This window comes from Chionomys nivalis, chromosome 13 (genome assembly GCF_950005125.1).
Source record: "Chionomys nivalis chromosome 13, mChiNiv1.1, whole genome shotgun sequence".
In the NCBI taxonomy this organism is placed as follows: Eukaryota; Metazoa; Chordata; class Mammalia; order Rodentia; family Cricetidae; genus Chionomys; species Chionomys nivalis.
Window position 1 is genome coordinate 54,204,755 of NC_080098.1, and position 26,095 is coordinate 54,230,849.

The following is a 26,095-nucleotide window of genomic DNA, read 5'->3' on the forward strand; positions in this document are numbered from 1 at the left end:
ATTAGCTGCTAATTTTATCTCCCAGCTCAGGAAGTGTGTTTCTTTCACCAGCGTGAGTATAACTGGGCTCAGACATCTTTAATGGGCCTTTTCCACCATCACAATGCTCTTTCACTATTCTCTTCAACTTTAAGTCAGTACATCTGATTCCACAGACACCCCGGGTTTTGTGAACGTGTATTATGGCCTGCACAGCAGCGTTACCAGCTTTAGGCTTGACAGAGGTTAATTATCAACCCTAGAGTCAATATCAGTCAGCTCCGTGTACCTCCACACAATGTGCCTGGTGTCTACTTCAAGGTGACCACAGATGGTTTTATTAAAATATGTCTCCTCGAGTGATTGGCCACTTGGAGGCCCAGGTTTTTTTGAGACAAGGTCCCACTGTGTTGCGCTGAACAAGACTGACATGAGCTTGTGGGCTTGAACAGTTCCCCCGCCTAAGTCATCTGCGGGACTAAAGGGATGAGCCACTGTGCCTGCCTGGGTTTAGACTTGTTAAAATGTACATTTAGTAATTTAATACACAAGTTTGCACTTTACAGTGTAAAACGTCTACATAGTTTTTTCAGTCTGATGGCTTGACAAACCTCAGAGTTTGACTTTAGGAAAAGTTTTGACCTGGCTGTGGGGCATCTTCTTCTTAAGCCTCTGAGAGAACAAGAAGTGTATGGATAACTGGGTAAAACCAGATTTTTTAAATTTATTTACTTATTTGTCTATTCGTCTCTGGGATCTTCAACTTAGGATTTGAAAGTGAACTAGGCTTGGCTGGCCTAGTTCTCCCACCTGCTTCCACCGGTTAGAAAAAAAGTTAGAATAAGAGAGAAGGTAGCCACAAACAAGACATCATCATGCGTTCATTTCACCCATCTGGTTTGTGGTGCCGTTTGTTTTCACAGTCTTTAAAATACTTTTATTTTCATCGCCTCTCATCAATCAACAACCAGAAGGATGTTGCTTTTCTGTGTGGTGGGGTCAGACTTTATATAGTATCGTTACTTAGGGTAATGGGCCATCGAGCAGCTAGTCTGAGTGTTAAGCTGGTGTCGATTTCAAATTCCTTGTTTGGAGCAAGTTTCTTGTCCTTCTGTACTCTAAAGTTTCCTTTTCCAGATAATAAGTAGCTATCTCTTAGTGATTGTGGAAAGAAAAACCCCAAACCTGATGTTGCTATAAATTCACAAATCAGTATGTGCTCAATAATTGGTGTTAACAGTAAAAAAGCAGAAACTCATTCAAATGAGTGCAAATGAAAAAAATCTACTCAAAGCTGTCCCAGACCAGAATAGGATGTGGAGGTTGACCAGGGCATCCCGCCACTCTTCTTCTCTTGCCTCTCACCTCATTTAGCACAAATGAGTTCTTGTGGCTGGGCTTGCCATAGTGTGAGCTCAGGGTCTGTGATTTCTCCATGGACATGCTCATGATCTCCTGATTGAGCAAGTGCATCAGTGTCTTTTGGGGAGATTGTGAGACAAATAGATCTCCAGTGTTCCCCCCAGCCCTGGGCCAGTCAGTGTGTTGAGAGTCTAGAAGTTTATATTACCCAGAGCTTCCAGATGACCCTGCTGTTTATGGAAGCCCAGTGATGGCAACATTTGCACATTCTAATTCCTGAGAGCTGCCCAGGCGTGAGTAGAGTTAGTTTTAGGAACATAGACAGGGAACCATGATGCCTGAGCTCTGTGTGGGTAGGAAGGTCATACTGGGCTTTCCCTGTGATTTCCCATGAATGATGTAGAAGGAAGAACTTATAACAAAGGGTCAGTGAAAGAAGTTAGCCTTTTTCTTAGAAAGATGAGACTGTTGCTTGAAGGAAGCTTATCCTATATGTTTTGAGGGAAAATAAAATGAGCCACCTAACCAAACAGTAAGCTAAGTTTTTGTCACTTCTTGTGGAAGTCTTCGGTTTGGGTTATCCTGCTGACTAGTGTGGACAGGGTCAGAACTCTCCTTGTTCTTTACTTATGACACTGCCAAGAAGATGCTAGCTTTCTGGGCAGAGCCTTGTTATTCCCATTGAGTATTATTGGTGGGGCACTGAGAAATCCTTCCACGGGTAGGATGCAGTTTTCTGATAAAGACTTCTTAACCTCTCTTAAGTTCCAGAGGGGCCTTGAGACCTGGTCATCTCAGCACAGGCAAGGTGGAGGCAAGAGAATCAAGAGTTAAAGGAAGCCTAGGCTGTTTAAGGACTTAGAGACCAATTTGGGCTACATGAGTCAGTAACAAACAAACAAATAACCAAAGAAAATAGTACCTGGAGCTTGGGTATGAGTTGGGAGAAATACACCCTGTCCTTTACTCAGCTGTGGGTGACATGGTGTTTTTCAGTCACTGGGGTCAGTGAAGTGATGTGTGATGGACCACTAATAAACAGTGAGAGCCTCTGTGCTGAGCACTGTGGCCCTGCCTGCTCTTTGTCCACTAATTTAATCTTAGCACAGCGAGGCCAGTGTTAGTTTTGTCATTTTTAAGCAAGGAAACTGAGGACAGATGGGCGAGCGACCTGCACAAATACCTGGACAGACTCCAATCTAATGATTGCAGCTGCTTAGACATGGGCTTATTACAAAACAGAAGGTGCCAGTTTACTGTGGTTGGAAATCCATGCTTCGTTCTGATCTCTTTAGGAGACGAAAGAGGAGAAATCTTCCTACAGCTGTCCCCTGTGTGAAAAGGTTTGCTCTACCCAGCACCAGCTGACCATGCACATCCGTCAGGTTCGCCACTGCTTTTGTATTTTTGTTTTAAATTATTCTCACTAATTGAATTGTCAAGTAAATGTAAGCTATGTCTAAAATTTAGTGTTTTAGCAATCTTGGGGTCTTTATGAAACAATTTTTTGCATAGTCATGTTTCTATATGACAGACTAAGAATGTTTTTCAAAAACATACAGTTAACTGATTACATATGTTGACACCGTGTTTCTTATTGTGTGTATGGTATGAACTAAATCTCTTATGATAAAAGATTATAGTTGTTAGTCCCCCCCCACCACCTTCACACTCTTTCTGGTCCTGTAGATGTGTGCAGAGAAAGGAGAACTGACATGGGGGTCTTCACATGTAGTCCTAGTCTATGCTGCTTTGAACTCAGACTGTAGCCTTGGTTATCCTAGAACTATTAGCAACTTCAGCCTTGGTGCTGGGATTATAGGCATGTCTCACCACACCTGCCTTTTTCCTCCATTAGTATTTCTTACCAGGGTCATGCTATGTAATTAAGCTGACTGAAGCCTCTAGTCCTCCTGCCTCAGCTTCATCCTGAGTGCTGGAACACAAATGTGTATCATTGTCCCCGTTGCTGCTCTTTACATGACATAAGCGTGCTTCCTGCAACCGAGGATTTCCTAGACGTGGGATCTTTTCCCCTTTACAATGGGAAATTTATCCTTTACAAGGGGATGTATCCTTATTCCCCTCACGCCAATGCTGGCTCATGACAGACTTCTGGTGAAGAGAGAACAGTAAATTTCGAAATGATGGTGGAAAATCATAAAAGGCTGCTAAATAGTAATGGCGCCGAGTAATTAAAGAAACATGGATTTGGATAGAAATGTTTTTTACCATATTTAAGAACCCCAAACCACCTCATAAAGGTTTCTGTTCTCTAACCAACCTAAGTCGTCAAACTGGAACAAGGTTTGTGGTCTCTCAGTGTGAAGATCCTGTTTATTACGCATATTGGCTGTATAGTTAAGATTCCTTCCACCCAGAGGAATTAATATATGTGTTTATTTAACCCATAGACCTGCAAAGACTGTCTCAGTTTTGCACTGGAACTAATTTTCAAAACTAGAACATGGGAGTGGAAGATAATCTAACAAAATAATTATATGCCCATGTCCCTAATGCCTTCGGCTCCTTCGAAGACACTTCAAAAGAAACAGGGGAAGAGTTGAGAGACTTGACTGGTTTTATAGAGCCCAGATCTGTATTTCTAGTGCCGTCTTCTCAAGTGATCATTGCTCTGATTGCTTTCTGCAGCACAACACGGACACTGGAGGAGCTGACCACTCATGCAGCATCTGCGGGAAGTCACTGAGCTCTGCCAGCTCCCTGGATCGTCACATGCTGGTGCACTCGGGCGAAAGGCCTTACAAGTGCACTGTGTGTGGTCAGTCTTTCACCACCAATGGCAACATGCACAGGTAGGTGAGGTGTCCCTTGCTTGGGTAGCTGACCACACCAGTGAGCCATTAGTAGACTTGCCTAAAAACGTCAGAGTTTTGTTTTGAATTCCCTGTTCCCCATAGAGAAAAATCTGAGATCATTTTAATTGCCTGTTCAAAGTATCTCACAGTATCAGAGGTATTGGCTAGGTTAGACCTTTCCCTTGGGTTCTTTGGCGTGGAACAGTGTCATTTACCCTTGCCACTTGGAGTTTTTCTTTTAAGAGAGCCAGAGGTGGGTAGCTTATTATATACAAAGCGCCCTTTTAAACGTCATGTATGCAACCTTTTACTGTAAACAATATCTTTATGTGCCTACCAGATCTCATAAAGGCTTTCCTTTATGAGAAAATAAAATACTTTGGAGCCTTTGAATAGTTAAGTGGCCTGGTTCTGAGGCTTCAGAAAGATGGCAAAATGGGGCGGGGGAGTGGGGACTATCCGATAAATACCAGGAAATGACTTTCTGGAATGATACTCATTCAGGGATGAGAGAAAATAGAGGTGGATATATTAAAAATGCTGAGAGGTGAAGCACTGGAAATATAGTTTACAGAGTGGTATCATATGTTCCAGTCAGTTAGAGCAGAAACAGCTTCTAAATGCTCCCTCTTTTGGTTTTTTGAGACAGGGTTTCTCATTGTAGCCTTGGCTGTCCTGGAAATCACTCTGTAGACCAGGTAGACCTCAAACTCAGATATCCACTTGCCTCTGCCTCGGGAGGGCTGCTCCTGAGTGCTGGGATTAAAGGCGTGTGCCACCACTGCCTGGCTCTTTTAAAATACTAACATTATTGGAATGGAGTTATGAGAAGAGACTCAAAATATATCAAATTCTCATGGAGTCAGTGACACACCAGAATGCAAATCTCTTTGGGTGTTTGTAATTTTCTGTTCTTTATCTCTTTGGGCATCAGTTTTAAATTGTTTGATGGTGGGCATTGAATCCAGTCTACTTAATTGAATTAGGATGAGGATTAGAAGGTATCAGTTTAGCAAATAGTTTCAGGCACATGGTAAGCACTCATTTTATCTGTTATTATGTGGTATCTACGTAATTCTTCAATAATTTATAGCCACTCTTGTCAAAAAATTCATAAATGTAAGGATCTGCTCCCCTGTCTGTTCTGTTGGTCTATGTACCTAGCCTAAGGCCATTATCACAGTATAATGAGTCTGCAATAAGGGAGTTCAAGTCTTTCAACCAAACTCCTTTCCCAAAAACAAATTTTTTAAGTTGCCTTCTGAGCCCACTGTTAAAGTCATGCCTGGTTCAAACTTGTTCTGATTAATCTGACTCGTTTGCATTTCTATCTGGATAATAAGTTTTGGTTGTTTTCTTGTTTTGAGGAGTACAAGGGACCCTGATATGCTTGTCAAGTAGCTTGTTACTGAGCTGTACCTCATCCCTATATGGAATTTAGGAACTGAGGCCAGTTCTTCAGAAAGGGTAGCTACAGTTATTGTAGGGATACGTTCAGTCTCTTAATCAATTTTGGTGTATTGCCATCTTTTGGTTGTTTGTTTGTTTGTTTGTTTGTTTGTTTGTTTGTTTTCTTCAGAACCAGGATTGAACCCTGGGCCTAGGGAAGCAATCCACCACTGAACTACATCCCGGCTTCATTGTTGCACTCTTAACATCTTGTGTCTTTCCGTCCAGTGGCATAGGCTGCTTTCCCGCTCATTTGCTATCTGGATTTTTTTCAGCAATGTCTCAGGATTCTCAGATTATTGATTTTATTCTTTGTTAAATGTATTCCTCTTTTATTCCTTACTGTGGTATTGAGTAGCGATTGTTTTCTGTTCAATGCTGGTATATAAATAACAGAAGTTTCTGCACTGATCTTGTTTCCTGTGATCTCTCTAGGCTTCTTTCTTTGTTCCTGAGAATTATTTAGTAGATTCCTTATGATTTTCTGCTCCCAAGATCATGGCATTTGCAATAGAGATGGCTTTGTTCTTTTTTCCTTCCTGGATGTCATTCATTTCCTGCCTTATCTCTTGGAGTGCACCAGACTTTAGTATAGCACTAGATGGAAGTAAAGCATGTAGACATTTTTGTCTTTTTATTCATTTTAGGAAGAAAACATTCAGCCCCTCCCTATTAACTGTGATTTGTGTTGTGGGTTATCTTAGTGAAATTTAACATCTGAAGGAAGTTCATCTCTAGTCCAAGTTTGGATTTTTTTTTTCATAGTGAAAGAATATTAGATTTTGTTAATAAATTTTGTCTGCATCTGTGTTTGTTTTTTTTTGTTCTTGTTTTTGTCTATTTTGTTCTGTCCTATGGACTACAGATGTGTCTCCCAGATTTCTCCCCATTACTGATTTGAGTTCATCATACTATGTTTATTTCATCTTTTCTGTCAAAGTTTATAAGGGGTGGGTTAAAAGAACATGTGATATCTTGCTAATCAATCAGAAAGTCATTATCACCTTCATTTGTTAGCAAAGTTGGACTTTGAAAAAAAATTATAGCTGGGCGGTGGTGGCGCACGCCTTTAATCCCAGCACTCGGGAGGCAGAGGCAGGCGGATCTCTGTGAGTTCGAGACCAGCCTGGTCTAGAAGAGCTAGTTCCAGGACAGGCTCCAAAACCACAGAGAAACCCTGTCTCGAAAAACCCAAAAAAAAAAAAAAATTATAAAAATGTGAATTCATTTACAAAAATGTGTCAGAGTGAGTTAGATTTATTTGCCTTGATGGATCCATTCCAGAATCTGAGACTTCTGTGATCTCTGCTAACTGTATACCTGTGCTGCATTAATTAGGAGCCAAAACTTCCCTGGGATGTGTGTAGGAATTTAAATAGTAGTGAAACCTGAGAAGTTGGTCCTTTCCCCACTTCCCTGCTGTTGCTTCCCGAGGTCTTTTGGTACCCACCAGGGTTGAGTAGCATCCAGGAGCTCTTTTGTGGCTTTTCCAGATTTTAACACTGAGCTGGATAGCCAGAAGACCTGCACAGTGACTTCCCTGGCACCTGTGAGACCCCATCTGAGTATCCCAATTCCATCTTGGTTTTGTTTTTTGTTTTTGTTTTGCTTTGTTTTTTTTTTTTGGCTTTTTTGTTTTGTTTTGGGGGTTTTGGGAGGTTGTTTAGTGTTTTTGTTGTTGCCTTTTATTTGCTTTAAGTCAGGATCTGATCTGGCTATGTCATCAAAGCTTGCCTCATTCATTCACCTGATTCAGGCTCCCAAGTTATATGCTATCAGTATGTGCCACCGTACTGACACCTATATTTCTGACTGGCCATAAGCAGTCTCCCTTGACCTAGTGGGCATATGATCTGTCTCTCCCTTGAATGGTTTTCTATATTTCTGTTTCTTTTAATCTCAAATATAACTCATTTCATATACTTAGCAAACTTTTTAAATGTAGATTTCCATTTCTTTGAGGACTTAATTGCATGAGAAGGCAGGATACAATGTCTCTGAGGACCCTTGCTTCACTTTCTGCTCTGAAGGCTGTCTGTGTGATGTGCCTCCATGTGTACACCGTTCTTGCAAATGAACTCTGATCTTCCACTGGGTTGTCTTATGAGATAAGTCTAGTCTCCATTCCAGAGATAGCACACAAATCTGTTATGGGCAGTCACACTGACAGTTGCTTTATAGAACCCAGAAAGCTTATACTTCTTCTTCTTCACTGACAGTTGCTTTATAGCACCCAGAAAGCTTATACTTCTTCTTCTTCTTCTTCTTTTTTTTTTTTTTTTTTTTTTTTTTGTTGGTTTTTCGAGACAGGGTTTCTCTGTGGTTTTGGAACCTGTCCTGGAACTAGCTCTGTAGACCAGGCTGGTCTCGAACTCACAGAGATCCACCTGCCTCTGCCTCCAAAGTGCTGGGATTAAAGGCGTGAGCCACCACCACCCGGCTAAGCTTATACTTCTTAAACCTTAATTACACAAGTACATTTACATGATATTTTGTTCTGTGTATGAATGTGTGTGTACACTCGCTCACTCACTCACTCATTCACTGAAGTACGTTTCCCAGGGCTCTATACAACCATCCTGCTCAGCCTCCCAGTTCTAATACTACATGTACATTCTAGGACACCCAACATAATGCGCTCTCTTAAAACTAAAGATAAATAACACCAAGAAATTTTGAGAAAGTTTAGGTAAGAGACTTTTTTTTAAAAAAAAAAGTAAATTAATAATAATAATAATAATAAAAAGAATGTATTATCATATGTGGTTCCTGTCCTGCAGTTCTCGTGTTTTTGAAGTTTGAAAATGTATGTGTGGGGTGCGGGGACACGCTGCTTATTTCCATTTTTTAATATGTTTTTACATGAGCAAGTGGAGGCTAGTGGTTGTCAGGCATCTTCATCTCATTGAACCTGGAGTTCACCAATTCACCTAGGCCGTTTAGCCAGCCAGTGAGCTTCAGAGATCTGCCTGCCTCTGCCTCCCCAGCACTGGTACTACAGGTGTGTGCTGCAGCACTTGGCTTTTTCTGAGGATGTTGGGGATCCAAACTCAGGTCCTGAGTCTTGTCTAGCCGACACATTATCAACTGAACCTTCTCCCCAGCCCCCTAAAAACTCCTTATCTAAAAACTGTAGCTTAGTTTGTGAGCAGAATAATAGAGTTCCATCAGCACAGAAAATAATTCACAGAAACATCACTGTGGTCCAACCACTAACTTTCCCAAACTCTTTTACCAGTTGTTCTCGTGTTGAAATTTTGTATTAAACAGTGTGTGCCTTCCAAAGCAAATTTAAGAAACTAAGCCGGAACACACCCTCCAGGTGAGATTAATATAGGAAAAAGCATCAAGCTCTTCAGTTTGCAAAAGTTGTTCCAGAAAGCATTAAGTTGTGGAGCCATGACGAAAGAGAAAATGGAACAGACCTTGTTTGAAATGAGTATTCTTCAAGAAAAAATAAATAAATAAATAAAACAAATCCCTGCAGACCATAATTGTTTTTGCAAATTAGGAAACTCAGTTCCACTTTGCTCATTTCCCAGACTTTAAACTATAGAGTTGTAGATGTTTATTAGTCTTAAAAACATGCTGAAGACCTTGGCGGGTATTCTCATGACAGCCTTTTTCCTTCACTATGTGAAGAGCAGCGATGTGTTCTCATTTTGACTGTCACAGAAAGGTAAAAAGAGCTGGGCGGTGGTGGTGCACACCTTTAATCCCTATAGTCTGGGGGCAGAGGCAGACGGATCTCTGAGTTTGAGGCCAGCCTGGTCAACAAAGCAAGCTCCAAGACAGGCTCCATAGCTTCACAAAGAAACCCTGTCTTGAAAAGCAGAAGGAAGGAAGGAAGGAAGGGGAAGGGAAGGGAAAGGAAGGAAGGAAAAGGAAAAGAAAGGCGGCAGCATGACCAAGTGCTTTCCCATGGACTTCATTGCCCGACCCTGAGGATGCTACTGGATAGCATGTCGTCTTCAGGAATAGAGGCTTATGTTTTCCTGTTATACTTGAAGAAAGTTTTAGCTGCACAAAAATGTGACCTACTCCATGATCAATGAGACCACAGAGACTCCGGAGTTAGCATGCTATTCTGCAACGCTTGAGCTAAGCCTGCTGTTGGCATGCACAGCTAAACTCGGCAGTCTGGAACAGGTGGTCAGCACAAAACAAGACAAGCAGCAGAGGTGCGGCAGTGTCTCCAAGGGACTAGTCATTTCTTTGCCTTCTGTCCCCACCAAGAGGAAGAGCTCTGTGAAATTCTCTTATAGTCGTATTGAGTTTCCGAGGATTCTGAGTAATGAATGAATCCTGATACTCGCTGCTTCTCACGTGAGGAGGTGACAATGCAAAGGTTCAACCAGTCCCCTCAAAAAATGTTCACTCTGCCACTATGTTCCTCTGTGGGGAAAAGGCATCAATAGGAAATTAGTTCCAGGAGAAAAACCTGTGGGGCAATCCTATTATCCCATGACTGTTCCTGTTTATTTGATTTAGAGTCTTGCTGTGTGCCACCCAGGCCTGCTCCCAAACATCTTTGCTCTAGTTATCCTCCTGCCCTTATCCCCTCAAGTATCTGGAACTATAGGCATCTGGGCTTGAGATAGTTCTAAAGAAAAGAAGAAAGACAAGCTAAAGGAAAACTGCTTCAGAAACAATTGGAAATCTTAATTTTAATTCAGCCTAGAAGACTGTACGTCGTAGGTGGGCACAGGGACATTGTGCTTCTAATCTCAGCACCAGAGGCTAAGTTGGAATGATCTCAGAGCTGCACAGCAGCCTGGGATACAGAGTGAGACTATTGTCTCAAAAACAAAACAAAACAAACAAACCAAAAAAAAAAAAAAAAACACCAGATGAAAGATCATACATAAATTTCCTGTTATCTTGCATGCAACGCTATAACTGAGATTACCAAAAACATCATGTATGTGGGGTTTTAATTGTATATACACAACAGAAGATTAACAGCACTGAATATATGTAAATGCACACACATCACACACACACACATTGAGTATTTAATGAGTGGTAGTTTTACGGTGATAGTATTAAGTATTATCAACATATCTAATATTTTATATTAAACACAACTCTGATACAGTTTAGAGGACATTCTTTAAGGACTGAAACTTTTAATTGGGGGGAGGGTAACCAAAACCTTTATATGTATTAGCCCCTGCTCACTCCCCTTAATACCCTTTGCATCCTCTTGAGTGTGCAAGTGATTCAGTGGCCTGGTGTTTCTTCTGGACAATGAGCATGAACATTGTAAATCTGTTCATCACAGAATTCTTAAGTTACCAATTTTTCTCTAATTACATTATTAAACTTCCAGTAAGTAGCTTTCTTACTTGATTATTTTTATAGCTCTTGTTTGATCATCTTTAAACATTTTTAGCCTTTGCTGTCATCTCAGTAGCCAGATTTGGGACCCGGGTGCTTTGATATAGGTGACATTTCCTGGACTGTTTTTGCAGCCTTTGATCTCATCAATTTTCCCATTCTGACTTTCTAGGAAAGGGCTCTCCATGGGCCAGAGGAGTCTCCCAGGGTCTGTCCTAGGATTCAGAGCTAGGCCTACAGTTTGTGTTAATGCTTGACAACTTGTCCCAATGCCCCTTTTCTTAAGATATTTAGCCCAACATTCTGTTGCAGGCCAGATCTGCACACAGATTTACAAACAGAATAAAAATAGGCTCTGTGCCCTTTAAAAATGGAGCAACACAATGCATTCTAAGAACCCAAGTCTGGTGACAGTGTTTTGCAGAGAAGCTGTGGGCCAGATGCCTGTCTCCATTTTTAAATTGTGCAAATCCTCATTGTTATCTTTTCTGCTTGTTCTGTGATATTTTCATATTTAGAGTGGGGTGTGGACTTGTACTGAGCTATTAGATGATATTCTGTGGCTCTTTTCAGTGCTTTTACTTTGCATTTGAGAAATCTGCAAGCAGTAGAACACTATTATTCTCTGAGAAAGAGTAGGCGAAAGTGACCTCGCTTAATTTTATTATTCAAATAAGATAAAATGCATGAGAAGACATCAAAGTGGAAAGTTAGCTGATGTTGACTGAATCTCTTGAGTAGCTGTTTGGAAATTACATTTTTTTCTTTCACTTTGGATTTTCCTTCTCTAATATACTTTTAAAGTGTCACTACACTTTTATTTTTGAGTGAATAATTTAAAAGTGTACTTGTGACTGGTGCTTCTTTCTTTCTGAATGACCAGTTGGAGTTCAGTTAGGTTGAAGGGAGGGAAAGAGCTCATAAAACTGTCCGCTCACAGGGTGTGTTAAACAGCAGTCAAGCCTTCGCCTCAGAGCCACTTCTCAAATTCATGATCTGGTTCATAATCCTTTATCATTTGGCTGGCTGGATGCTAATATTTTTAACAACCTTTCTTATGTTGTAGCAGTAGGAATGTTTATCTATTCATCTTCTTTTGGAGCTGAAGTAAGTACCAAAGTTTTATCTTGAATTCAGGCAGTGTGATGTTTTTGACCTATTTTGCTGAAATATTCCAAAAGCTTAGTCATACTAGGTGAAACGAGTGGATGGCATCAAAACCCAGAGCACCATGCTTGCCCATACTTGAACAGCCCAGTAGTTAGGAGAGCCGAGAACTAGGTCACAGCAGACAAGGGGTAAGTGTGCTGGGAGTAGGGTGAGAAGTGTATCGTAGTCTCTTCTGCTGTGCATTGGCCTGGTGTTCCAAGGATTTGGCACAAACCGTGGGTGTGTATAACAAGAAATTAGCAACATGGAGGAGGATTCTGCTTTCCACCATGCGCTCACAGATGGAGGCCTGCAAGGGTGCTGGCTGCATTTCTAGGGCAGCGCTTCCCTGGGCTTTAGACCTCACATTTTTCCACCTTTGTTTAAATATCCAACCTGTCCAACCTGTTTGGGCTGTGCAAGCTGGTGCTAGCAAACACTGAAACGTGCCCACTCATCAACGTTTCTCTGATTTGTTAAGAAAGGCAACATCTACACCCTTTACCCCCTTAGATGAGGAAATGAACAAGAAGCACAGAATCCTGTGCCGTGTGTCTGGCACGGAATCAGCATCTCTCCTGGAGCCTGTGTGCACCCGTGAACTGCTCTTTACTTTTTTGGGGGTTCTAGCATCCTCCATGAGGAGCTCACTGGCCTTCAGTGGAGATTTTGTTTTCTCAGATCAGACTGTTTCATAATGGGCTCAGAGAGTGTCAGCAGGTCGTTCTTATGTTCCGTGCTTATGTAACCCAGCTCACTCAGAGGGCTGCACCAGCTCTACAGGTGAGAAAACTGTGGGCCAAGATTATAAGCTGCTCTTCTGAGGCCCTCTCCTCCTCAGCTTGCTTAATTACAACGTGTGCGATTCTTCCCTCAAAGCACGGTATTTGATGGAAAGCAGAGGCCATCTGTGCCCTGCATCGGTCCCGTTTAAGATATAAGGCAGCTGTAAGTGCTGCCGGCCTGCAGAACGAGCCCCAGTGGTCTGGGCAGGTGATGATGCTCAATTGTCATCTTCCCTGATCCAGATTCCTCCTCCTTTCCCATTTGCTTCTCACTCCTAAACGATACAAGATGTCCCTGGCAGTGGAGACTTCTCTTCATCACCATGCTCTTTTCTCTCCACCCACGATACTGCCCTCCATTGGGCATGAGGTGACCATCTTGAAGGGCCCAACCTAAATGTTTCTTGTTCCCCTTCTGGAAGGGTTGGGGAGTGGCAAAATTGATTCACTGTTGGCTTACTATGAAAGTGGTTGTCTTTTCCTCCTCCACAAAAGGAAGGTTCTGCCATCTTTCAGAGACCTAAGAAGAACCTCCTGCCAGGCTAAAGTGACATGCTCTCGGTGACTTGAGCATTCCATTCTACCATGAAGCATAGGCTTGGGCTTGGTTTGACACTGTTATTTTAGCCCGTGCCGCAGACAGGCTTTCTCTGTGGTGAAGCTGGCAATGATTTCCCACAGAGGTAATGGCTCAAAGCCAGGGAGGCCACTTTGAGAGTGGTGACTTCATTTGGGGCCCCATCACCTAAGACTGTCATTTTCAGGACAATCTGCCTGTGGGTGTGTACTTTGGATTTCAGGTTATAATGGTAAAGTTAAGGAAAATGAGGCAGGTTAGCCTGGGGAAGAAACTGCCGCGAAATAATTAGGGACTGTTAGCTGGAAATGCTTCCTTCCAGTCTGTCTGCACTCACACAGCGGAGATGCCAGCGAGTGATTTCAGTTCTGTGTGCACAAAAGTTCTGTTTGACTGTCAGAAACAGGTCAGCTCATGTGACCTCTCATGTCTTTGTTTTTCAAGAATAAGTAATGTTTGGGTTTTTTTTTTTTTTTTTTTGAGGGAAGGTTTATTGTCACTTTTCTCTATACTGCCAACCTCCAAATAATGACACAGAGACTTATTATTAATTATGAAAGCTTGGCCTTTAGTTTAGGATTGTTCCCAACTAGCTCTTATAACTTAAATTAACCTGCTTCTATTAGTCTACCTTCTGCCACGTGGCTCTTTACCTTCCCTCTGTTCTGTATGTGTCTGGCTCCCTCTGTGACCTTCCATGTAATATTCTAACCCTGAGTTCCTCACTCTCCCTGGAAATCCCACCTAGTCTCTCCTGCCTAACTATTGGCCCATCAGCTCTTTATTAAACCGGTCAGGTGCCTTAGGCAGGTGAGGTAAAACAGATGCTTGTTTGTTTGTCTTTCAAAACAGGGTTTAGTTCTCCTGGCTTTGTAGACCAGGCTGGCCTTAAGTGCACAGAGATCCCAATGCACAGAGATCCATCTGCCTCTGCCTACTGAGTGCTGTGATTAAAGGTGCGCGTCACCACTGCCCAGCTAACATGGGCATATCTTTATGCAGTGTAAACAAATATCCCACAACAGTTTATCACCTAGGCTGGCCGTAAAACTCCTGGCCTCAGCCTCCCTGATAGCTAGATCAATAAGCACTGATCCCAACTGAACATGTATTTTATAGACACATGTATGTACAGATAATCTATACAAAATGTAGTAACTGAGAAATTGCTTTAGGAAACAAGTGCAGGCAAAGGAGAAAGGGGGTATGTGGAGTTAGAGGCCTGGCCATTAGGAAGATGTCTAAAGATTGGAGCGATGGCCTGGGCTGCCTGCCTACCCCCTTCTACTGGGTGTGAGTCAAAGAGAGGAAGAGGGAGGTAGCTATAGCAGCCACTAACAGAACCCTGTTTCTTTTTTCTTTTTTTTTTTTTTTTAGTTTTTTTTAATATTTATTTATTATGTATACAATATTCTGTTGTTTGTGTATGTGTCTGCAGACCAGAAGAGGGCACCAGACCTCATTACAGATGGTTGTGAGCCACCATGTGGTTGCTGGGAATTGAACTCATGACCTTTGGAAGAGCAGACAATGCTCTTAACCACTGAGCCATCTCTCCAGCCCTTTTTTTTTTTGTTTTGTTTTTTTTTTGTTTTGTTTTTTTTTTTGTTTTTTGAGACAGGGTTTCTCTGTGGTTTTGGAGCCTGTCCTGGAACTAGCTCTTGTAGACCAGGCTGGTCTCGAACTCACAGAGATCCGCCTGCCTCTGCCTCCCAAGTGCTGGGATTAAAGGCGTGCGCCACCACCGCCCAGCAGAACCCTGTTTCTAAGGAGACAGATGATAGCCAGAGGATGCCATCCACTTCTCTCTTATTTATTTATTTGTTTGTTTGTTTGTTTGCTTTTTTCGAGACAGGGTTTCTCAGTGGTTTTGGAGCCTGTCCTGGAACTAGCTCTTGTAGACCAGGCTGGTCTCGAACTCACAGAGATCCGCCTGCCTCTGCCTCCCAAGTGCTGGGATTAGAGGCGTGCGCCACCACTGCCCGGCTTCCACTTCTCTTTTAAAGAAGAAGGAAAAAGAGAAGAATGTAAGGTTCTCTTTGTGTCCCCAAAGGACACTACCTCTTGAGAGCCAAAACTGCGGTTCCTTTTATCAGTGATAAGTGTTTATACCAGGATGCGTCTTTTTTTTTTATTATTATTTATTAAAGATTTCTGCCTCCTCCCCGCCACCGCCTCCCATTTCCCCCCCTCCCCCAATCAAGTCTCCCTCCCTCATCAGCCGTAAGAGCAGTCAGGGTTCCCTGCCCTGTGGGAAGTTCAAGGACCTCCCACTTCCTTCTAGGTCTAGTAAGGTGAGCATCCAAACTGCCTAGGCTCCCACAAAGCCAGTACGTGCAGTAGGATCAAAACCCAGTGCCATTGTTCTTGACTTCTCAGCAGTCCTCATTGTCCGCTATGTTCAGCGAGTCCGGTTTTATCCCATGCTTTTTCAGACCCAGTCTAGCTGGCCTTGGTGAGTTCCCGATAGATCATCACCATTGTTTCAGTATGTGTCTCACGGTCCTGAGTTCCTTGCTCGTGCTCTCTCTCCTTCTGATTTGGACCTTGGGATTTCAGTCCGGTGCTCCAATGTGGGTCTCTGTCTCTGTCTTCTTTCATCGCCTGATGAAAGTTAATATTCAGGATGATGCCTATATGTTTTTCTTCGGGTTCACCTTCTTATCTAGCTTCTCTAGGATCAACCAGGATGCGTCTTACGCAGGACCAAGACAGAACAGATGGGAATTGACTTTTCCTAACTCTGGAAGGTACTTGATACAGGAGACCGGAAATAGTGGTCCAACCATCAGGCCTGGGACTCTCGGTTTAGGATTAGAGAGAGGACCTGGGCTGGCAAAGTAGTGCTCAGAGCACTTGTTAATGAGGAGTGTGAAAGTGCTGTGTGCCTTCTCTGAAATAAGCTTCCCTAACTCACCTGAGTAAAGCTAACCTGTCCTTTAATCTGACACCCTCAGAATGTGCTCTGCTTTGCTGACATGTTATCTTGTGACATGTTATCACATGAGTATTATGGAGAAAGTAAAGCTCAGGAAAACAGTCTGTGATTGTGGAGAACATTGTCTCAACACGTGCCTCCTCTACACAGCAGGGGAAGTAGGGATAAGTTTCAATATTAGGACTAAGGGCTGGAGTTGCACTTTGTTATGGCCTCCATTGGGCCCCATTGCCTTGAGACGACTTGGAATCTAACTGTACAGTGGTGGAGTAGGTAGACCCATGCATCACAGAGATTGGGAGCATAGCCAAGACATTCCCACGGAGAGCCTGCAGGCAGGAGGTTTTTGCCTCATACCCTGCTGACTTCTAGACTTATCTGAGAATGCACAGCTGCTTATACACCGTCAAATTTTCCTCCACACCTTGGCATAGCTGGTGTGACCTACCTTCTTGACAAGCATTATTGAATATGAACAACACTTTCTAGTAAGAAGGTACCATTGCCCTAACGGGTGGGGCGCACTAAGACTGTCTTGCCAGTCAGTCCTCTTCATCAGCTGTCTTATACTGTCTTCATGCTCCACCCCCCTTTTCAGAACTTGACTGACAATGTGAGCACCAGTCTCAGCATTCTACCCTAAACTCCTTTGCGAGGTATTTGTTACAAAAACAAACCCAGATCTTTGCAGAGACATGCTTTCCTCCCGCCAGAAATGTAGGTTGTAGAGCTGTGATGCTTCTCAGATTTCTTCACGCCCTCTTGGCTTATCACAAGGCACTGTGTGAAAGGCAAGAAAAGCTAGCACCAGGTAGATGGCGATGTATCTATACCCAGGTTTCCAGAAACCTGTTTGAACCAGTCACCTTCAGTAATGTAGAGCTGGCAGTGTAGAGTGTAATGATGGGGTAACCTTTCTTGTAATGTCATTTGCTCAGAGTATGAAACACTTCAACCCCTCCACTAATACATTTATGAGGAAATTGCAACTGGAACTCTCACACACACTGGAAATATCTAGATCTCTCCTGAACACTGCCCTTGCGATGTAAAGTAGATATGGGAGATTTAATGAATGTCCTGACCTGGGTCAATCCTTAGTTTGGGTCCCATTTAAAAGTATTCAAAAGAATTTTAAGAATGTTACATACCCAATTTCCTTTAAGAATTTATACCTGGTGTATTGGAAGATGGGTGTGTGAGAGGGTCCACATCCTTCCTGGTCTGACGTAACGAAATCTGAAGGCAGTGTAAAGAACTAAAGAATTTGAGGAGGCTCCTGTACCATTCACACTTGTATCCTTCATTGTCACCCTCGAGTCCTGTGCAAACCCAGGTGGGTGGGCTGTGCCTCAGCCTCGAGTCTGTGGGTCTAGGAGGCAAGACTTTGTAGTTGTAAGAAGCGTCCAGGTGATCTTGATCTGAGGTCCATGCATTAGAAATCGGTATCTAATACCCAGATTGCATCACTACTCCAAGGCCACTGCAGTCAACAGATTCTCCTTTTCTCTAAACTCCTGCTTGCTGTGCAGACCGAAAGAACCAACAGTTGATCACATGCCAAAATCTGAAATATCAGCAGAAAATTCCTGTATTTGAAAATGAGAAGATGTTAAGAGCTAGATAAGGGTGCATTTTAGGGACTGAGCTGAGATCCATCTTCCTTGAGTTAATTGTACAAACTGTAGAAAGTACGGTTAACAATGATATCATCACTTGACAGATGCTTGCCCAGCATACTCTAGGTTTTATTTTCCTGCATTGTAATCAATCAATAAAATGAACCTCAAATTTTAGAAAACAACAATTACATTTATAGGAGGAAGTCTTTTTTTGTGTGTGTATTAGTGTTCTGCCTACGTGTTTGTTATATGTACCATATATGTGCTGGGTACCTTTGGAAGCCACAAGGGCCCCAGACATGCTGAAACTGAAGGTACTAATGGTTGTGAGTAACCATATAGGTGTTGGGAACTGAACCTGGGTCCTACAAGAGCAATAAGTGGTTTTAACCATTGAGCTATTTCTCCAGCCTCCAATAAAGGAGGAAGGTTTAAGTAGAAAAATTAATGATCACCCTCAAATTCAAAGTAGCTGTTAAAAAAATATTCAGCTAGGGTCCATAAGATGGTTCAGAGGCTAAAGGTTCTTGTCATCATATCTGATGACCTGAGGTCCATTGCCAGGACCCACGTGGTAGAGAGAGCTGATTTTGAAAGTTGTCCTCTGACCTCTGCTCCTGTGCCACACACATGGCCACACAGAATAGATAAATATGTAAAATGCCTGCATTGTCTTTGTGTATCACTGTAAAAGCCCTCCAGGTGTTGGAAATGACCGATGGATACAAGAGAACTGATACCATATTCAAAACCTATTGACATCCAAGGCACTTAACCAAACCTGTAGACAGTGCAGTAAAAAGAATTCTACTAGGTTTTGGTGGAGAAGATTTCTGATTCTAGAAATGTTAACAAAATTGCCAGTTTTTTGGCAGTGTGGCAGACTTACTACTGTTAATATATCACATGTCCAAAGGAAAAGTTTAGAATTTTATGTAACAGCAGAAGTATACTTTGGCTATACATTAACCTTTCTGGAGGAGAGGCACTATTTTGAGGTAGTTAATTAGTTCTAATAACAGGGGAAAAATTAACCTATATCTTCAGCATTCGTTTTTGACACAGTTGGCATTAAAATCTAATGTTGCCATTAAAATTGACAGCGCAATAGTCAACCATTGGATGTCAGGTGTGCTCACTTTATCGTGTTGTGAAACGTGAAGGTGGATGTTACAGTGATGCTCTGACTAAAATGGTTTCTGCATATGCTTTGTTCTTCATTTGTCCATTCCTTGCTTTGACAGACACTCATTTGTTTCTTCATCAATCTAGCCACAATGTATGTATTTCTTGTCAGTTTGCTGTGTGCCTTGGTGCAGAGACCAAGACGGAACAGGCTCACAGTAGTAGAACTCACTTTTGGTTGAAAACCGAGGATCAAATTGAGTACATGATATTATTGTTTTCTGCTATGGATTATGAAGGAATCAAAACCAAGTAGTAGGCTTGAACATCTGCAAAGGTAGCATGTGGAATCTTAAGGCCTCATAAGAGGAATCACATGATACAAAACCTAGATAGCTGAAGCCAGACCTAGGAAGTCCTGGAGTACCACTTCCTAGGCAGAAGGTGTAGGAAATACCTAGGTACCAAGACAGGAGCTTACTAAGAACCACTAGGAATTCTGAAAACTTTAAGCAGGGGGTGTATGATACTATCTGTTTTAGAAGCTGCCCCTGTGCTGTGTAGAGAATGAATAGCAGGAAGGAAGAACAAGTGAAAAGATGGCGTGGTTAGCGCACAATAGTACTGAGATAGTACTGAGACTCTGTAGTCTCTGATGCAACCATCTCAGTTATAAGACAGCTTGTCCAGGAACAGTGCATTCCCCCACCCCCACAATTGCTCTGTGTGAGTGTGTGTGTGTGTGTGTGTGTGTGTAAGCGTGTGTGTGTAAGCGTAAGCGTAAGCTCTCAGGCATGGAGGTTAAAGAACAACTTCTGAGAATGGGTTCTTTCCATCTACCTCATGAGTTCCCAGGATCAAACTCAGGTTGGTAGACTTGGTGGCCACATTATTGCCTTTTAAGACATATGTCTTCCCAGCATGCCACTCCCAGAAGACAGGTTGAGACAGAAGAACCTCTAGAAGCTGACTGGCCAGCTGCTAGCCTGGCAGGCACAGCAGTGAACAAGAGACCTTGTCTTGAACAAGGTGGAAGGTGAGAACCAATACGCAGGGTTATCTTCTGACTTCAGCATGCGTGCTGTCGCACCTGCGCATGCACACTCACATATCCACACACTTGCAACTACATGCAAAAACTGTTAAATGCAGTTAGGGTCATGGATACTGCTTATTTAAAATCTGTGATACTCGGCTACTTTTCAGAAAGATGATTGCCTGTTTTCACTTCTGCTAAACTACATCATAAGCCGTCTTTGTCACTCTGGAAATGAAAAGATATCCTTTTAATTGCTCAAAGGAAGAAAAGGGAATGCTTTATTATGGTCTTGGCTGAAGGAATCCTATCATCTTAGTCACAGCAAACTTAGTGGGAATTGGAATGTGTCAGGTAAACTCACTTGCTCAGCAGAAGCAAATCAGGCTCTTTTTCTGTTGTCTTCGGTGGTCAGCATGTGTCAGAGTCATGTGCTCTGTACACGTTCATTTAGATTTGTACTTGCTGGATCCAGTGTGGTGCCGATGTTGTTTATAGCACATACTCTGAGATCAGTAAGTGACCTGTATTCTTAGCCTCGTAAGCAGTGTGTGTGTATGGGGGGGGGGGGGCTGCGGTGTTTTAATTATGAAGAGAGAACTCGGAAAAATGAAGTGCTATAATCCCCCTGAAAAGCTCTACTGTGGGAAATAGTGTAAACTATCACTTTGTCACCTCTGAGGACAGACACTTAAAGTAAGAGAGGAATTTCAGCTTGGGATGCGAAGGCAGAGTTTTACAGTGAGAACGGTTGGTGAATGTCGAGAAATCCCCATGTCTGGTAGCATGCAAGTGAAGCTGGAGGATGTATACATTCTGCTCTGCTTGGATGGAGAGAGACTTCATGTGCAGAGTGGGCAGCAGGATACCATCTCAGTCAGCTTCGTGCTCATTGGCCTTCACTGATTTGGGGTACATGGAAATTAGATAAAATCTAGGGAGAAAATGGACTCTGGCATTTTATGTGTAGGAATTATGAGTTGTATCTTGCCCACCAATCCTTGCGACCATGGCCCTACCCTGAAAGGAAGAGGCCATTACTGGCTCATTGAGATGGCTCACCAGTGTCCTCCAAGCCTTCTGAAGGACGCGTACAGCCGAGTTGTCATCCCTGCCTCTGGAGGCTAGGGAAGCAGAACCCAGTGGAGACTTGGCTAGAACTCTCTGGCTGTTGACTGACTGGAGACCATGAGTCGCCCTGCCACTATTGTCATCATGAGGCCAGGAGAAAATATTGGGAACTCCCCATGCTGTGGCCAGCAACCAGAGGTTTCACTGTCGCAGGAAGCTATACTTGAGCTTTTGAATCTGATGTCCCAGCAGGAATTGAGAGAAGTAGAACGGATTGCTTTGCCCAGCGTTTGTGTGCCGTGGAGATCCTGCTCCAGCCTGCCGCCTTCACTCAGTGTCCTTAACACTCCTGCAGTGAAAGGTGTGAGCCTGGGCTGAGGATTCCGCGGTGACCGAGACTGGAGTTAGGGTGTGTTCTGTGTCTCACCTCTGGGACCCTCACCCTCCTGTCTCCTGGTATAATTTGCCAAGAGTTTAATATCTGCTGTTCTGCCTTGTGCCACAAGAAACCAATAAGGAAGTAAGTGGCCAGGTTCAGGTTATGGTCCTGAGTTTGCAGCAGCTGATCTGGAACAAAGGCCTGAAGTGGCCTTTGGAGGCTGTCTTGTCTGTAGGTAGAGCATGGTGTCAGGCTCATTCTGGCTGGAGGGTTGTGGCCTCTGTGCCTCTGAACTGTGCCATGTATAAAGTACAGTCATCTAGATAATGTTCTCACGGGACCCTCACTAAACGCTGGTTCCAGACCCTCCTTCCTGTCTGCTATGAAAACAATTTCTCTCATAAATCCCAAGGGTGAAATAATACAGCATTGCCTTATATATCCATGATTGAGACTATGCAGCCTGAAATGGGCCCGTGTTTACAGCTATCATTCTCTAGTTTCTAGTATTTTTACTATTTTAGGGATAGCAAGGAATATTCAGTTAGCTAATTTAATTAAAATTTATCAAAAAGACTAGATTGATACTAATTGATATCCCTTGCAATTTAATTTTTTCCAAATCTTAGGGTTTTTTTTTCCCCAAACAACATTTGTGGTGAATCATGGAACAAATGTCACAAAGAAACTAACCTAAACTTGCCATTTCTACCTATAAATGTCAACTTGAAAAGAGATGGGTTAGCCAGGCCTAATGGTGTGAAAGCCCAGCATAGTGTGCATGTTTATGATTTCAAGACTAGCCTATTCTATGTACACAGTGAAGTCCAGGCCAGCTGTAGCTGCATAGTCGGACCCTGTCTCAAAAACAGCAAGCAAAAACAAACAGATGGTCTCCTTGAATCGCCATCACTTTGTTACTTAGAGCAGAGGCATTTATGTCTATTAACTAAATAATAATTTCTCAGGACTAAATAATAAAGCATCCTTCCCTCAGAGTCTAAGCAAGGGATTATGTGGCCATAGCTTGATCATCTGTGATTCTTGCCTGTTTTCTCCCACTAGATGTTTAGCTCCTTCTGCTCTGCCAACACTGATTTCCACAAAAGAACAGAGGTTTGAGGGGCTGGAGAGATGGCTCAGTGGTTGGGAGCACTGACTGTTCTTCCAGAGGTCCTGAGTTCAATTCCCAGCAACCACATGGTGGCTCACAGCCATCTGTAATGAGACTTGGCGCCCCCTTCTGGAAATGCGGGCACACATGGAAGGAATGCTGTACACATAATAAATAAATAAATCTTTAAAAAAAAAAAAAAAAGACTTGAGGTTTGACTTGAGCCTTCTTTTCCCAAGGCCTGTGTTCTCTGTCTTCAAAAGCCAGGCCACCTCTTTGGTAGATTCAGCTTGGCTGATGACTGTGGTGTCTGTAGTCTAGACAGGAGGTTCTGATTCTAGAGAACAACTATGAGGCAGAAAGAACGATCCCATGGTACTCTCTCTGTAGCATCATTCTGCCACACCCATGTCGGAAAGAGGACTCCATTGCTGTAGGGCAGGGGCTGATTTTAAGAAACCACATCCCAACCATCTCATATCTTTGGTTTGGTCAGCCTCCACATGTGGCCTGCCACTGATGGACAAACTGCTTAGCCTTTTCATACTCAGCCTGTCTTCTTTCAAGAAGTCATCCAAGGAACATGAGCTAGGCTGCTTTTCAGGGTAGGGGACAGCACATGAGAAATGCTATTTCCCCACTCTTAAAAACTTATGGAACTGGGCCTGATGGTGCTTTAGACTTTAGACTGAAGCAGAAGGATCACAAATTTAAGGACTGTAGACTGCAAAGTGAAAGAAGCCAGAGACAGTGAGTCCTGACTCAAAAAAAAAAAAAAAAATTAAAGCAGATGTGGATAGAGTTCCACTGTAGATAGAGCACTTGCCTAGCGTGCACGAGGCCCTAGATTCAGCCTCATCGCTGTGAAAATGAACTTTGAAAACAAATGCTTGTCATCTGGGTAGAAATGATGCCCTTAACCGATAAAGTTTAGGAGCATGATGATGTTCAGTGAGAGAACACTTGCCTAGTGTGTACAAGTGGTTCCATCCCCAGTACTTATAAATAATAGTGATAACTGATGAGAAATTCCAAGTACCCTGCTTTTTATATACACTATTTAAAAAGAGAAAAGAAATACTGCGTGTCTGGTTATGGTGGTTGTCAAATCACATTCTCTGTGTCTTCTTTCTAGGCATATGAAGATTCATGAGAAGGACACCAGCAGTACTACAACTGCAACCCCTCCGTCCCCTCTGAAGCGAAGGCGGTTGTCCTCCAAAAGGAAACTGAGTCACGATGCTGAGTCAGAGAGAGAAGACCAGGCACCAGCTAAAAAGGTCCTTTGAGTTTATAGCACAAAGCCCCATCATGTGGCTTTGGTCAGAAATATCTAATCTTCATTATCACAGTGTAGAGACATGGTCGACATCAATTCTGGGCTTATTTTGTTCTGCTTGTCAGGATTTCTCTGTGTAGCCTTGGCTGTCTTGGAATTTACCTGTATGTGCTTTCTCTTTAGAAGCCTGCCGGGCGGTGGTGGCGCACGCCTTTAATCCCAGCACTCGGGAGGCAGAGGCAGGCAGATCTCTGTGAGTTCGAGGCCAGCCTGGTCTACAAAAGGAGTTCCAGGACAGGCTCCAAAGCTACAGAGAAACCCTGTCTCGAAAAACCAAAAAAAAAAAAAAAAAAAAAAAAAAATGGAAGCCTCAGGTAGAACATGAATGAAATGAGTTTCCAAAGTTGTTCCCATGCTTTTTACATTACCTATGTTGCTGCCCTCACATTTATTCCTAATCCCTTGCAGATAGTTCATGGTCCATAAGTACTTGTTGATTAGATGAGGGGACTGAGGAATGGGTGGGTGAATTGGGTGAATGTCTAGAGGTGGTGTTCACTGAGTAGAGTGGATGGGTAGTCAGTCAGACCTTGTTAGTGAAGAACATACTTTTTAGCGCTTGCTAGACTAATGTTAGACTCTTTGAAAGAAAACCTTTGTGAGAGACAACCTTGGTGATGCCACTCTGCTTTTTCCTAAGATGGTAGAAGATGGGCAGTCGGGTGATTTGGAGAAGATGACTGGTGAAGTCTTTCACTGTCCAGTGTGCTTCAAGGAGTTTGTTTGCAAGTATTCACTAGAGACTCACATGGAGACCCATTCAGATAACTCATTAAGGTAGGGAAAACGTGAATTAGATTGGTGGTTTGGGAAATTACATGTTACTGTTTCTTCTGGCTATGACACTCTTATTTCTTGTCACTCCAAACTGGGCTCCAACAACTGAGCTTATTTATGGGGATTTTGGGAAGGCGCTTAAGAAACACATGGTATATAGAAAAGGTTGGTTTGAAGATTGTGAGCAAGCATGGCTGTAGCCATGGGCTGTGTTCACTTTGCTCCTTTGTTCTTACTGAGGTCCCTTGAGTAATTAGCGAGTCTCCAGGCATTGGAGAATCTCCTGTCACAGGATACTTTTGTGTCTATTCTTTGCAAAATGTGTTGCAACCAAATTGATTGCTTGCTGTATATGGATAAGTGGTCTAGACAGGGACAGCCCATGCATTTCATGTTTCCAGCACAGCGTTGACATGTACCAGGTGCTCAGAAGTGCTCTAATGAGCTGGACCCATAGTGCAGAAACCTGAAGCATTGTGGGTAAGAAAGAATTCTCAACATGCAAAGGGGAAAAGCCGTTATGTAGTGCTTGTTCTGCGTTAGCCTCTATGTTACTCTCAGCAACCATGTTTCTGATCCTCAGCTTCAAGGGCCGAAAGTATGGTATAATTTCCAGAAGTGTTGGAGAGGGGAACACTGCTCTGTCTTTGTCTAACTTCTCTGGTAACTTTTATCAGCCCCCCTCCCCCTGCAATCCTTCTTCTAGGTGAACAAATAGGTTTAGAAATTTTTCCCACAGCATTGTTGACATTTTATGTTCTATGTATATGTTCCATCTATTTTAACTTAAGCTGTAGAAGGACAAAGAGCTACATGGGAGCTTCTGCTCAAGCATATAGCTAAAGGTTCCTCTAAGGGCAGGCCCCCATGTTGTCACACTTTTGGAAGACATCTTGGGAGTACAGGATTTGTGTATCTGCCAAAATTCTCCGTTTTATGGCAGTTTTCATTGGAGTGGGAGGAAGAGCTTTTAGAGAGGTTAAGGTATGAAGCAATGAAATGCTGTCAAGTGCTGGATGGAACTTGCCAATCTAAGACAGCAGCTTATGGACTGGCCAGTGTCTAACGGGGTTCTCTCTCCATTCTCTGCGAGAAGAGGTCCCTCTCTAGAAAGGCCTGTCTCTGCCCACATATGGCTCCCATCAGCTGCATCTGTATCTCTGTTTACCCATTCACATTGAAGTAGGGCTAGATCAGTAATGCCTCTTCCAGTGTTTTCTTCCCATCCTCTCTA

The 26,095-nt window shown here is 42.9% G+C and overlaps 1 protein-coding gene across 6 annotated transcripts in view; it reads left to right on the forward strand.

Annotated features, from left to right (window-relative positions):
• Rreb1 (ras responsive element binding protein 1) overlaps positions 1-26,095 on the forward strand; it is a 126,919-nt gene that overhangs the window by 68,757 nt on the left and 32,067 nt on the right. For all 6 annotated transcript variants that reach the window (XM_057787422.1, XM_057787425.1, XM_057787423.1 and 3 more), the window contains 4 exons: positions 2,637-2,726; positions 3,994-4,157; positions 23,881-24,025; positions 24,725-24,861. In XM_057787422.1, coding sequence (XP_057643405.1) covers positions 2,637-2,726; positions 3,994-4,157; positions 23,881-24,025; positions 24,725-24,861 — 536 coding nt within the window. The remainder of the gene's footprint in view (positions 1-2,636; positions 2,727-3,993; positions 4,158-23,880; positions 24,026-24,724; positions 24,862-26,095) is intronic.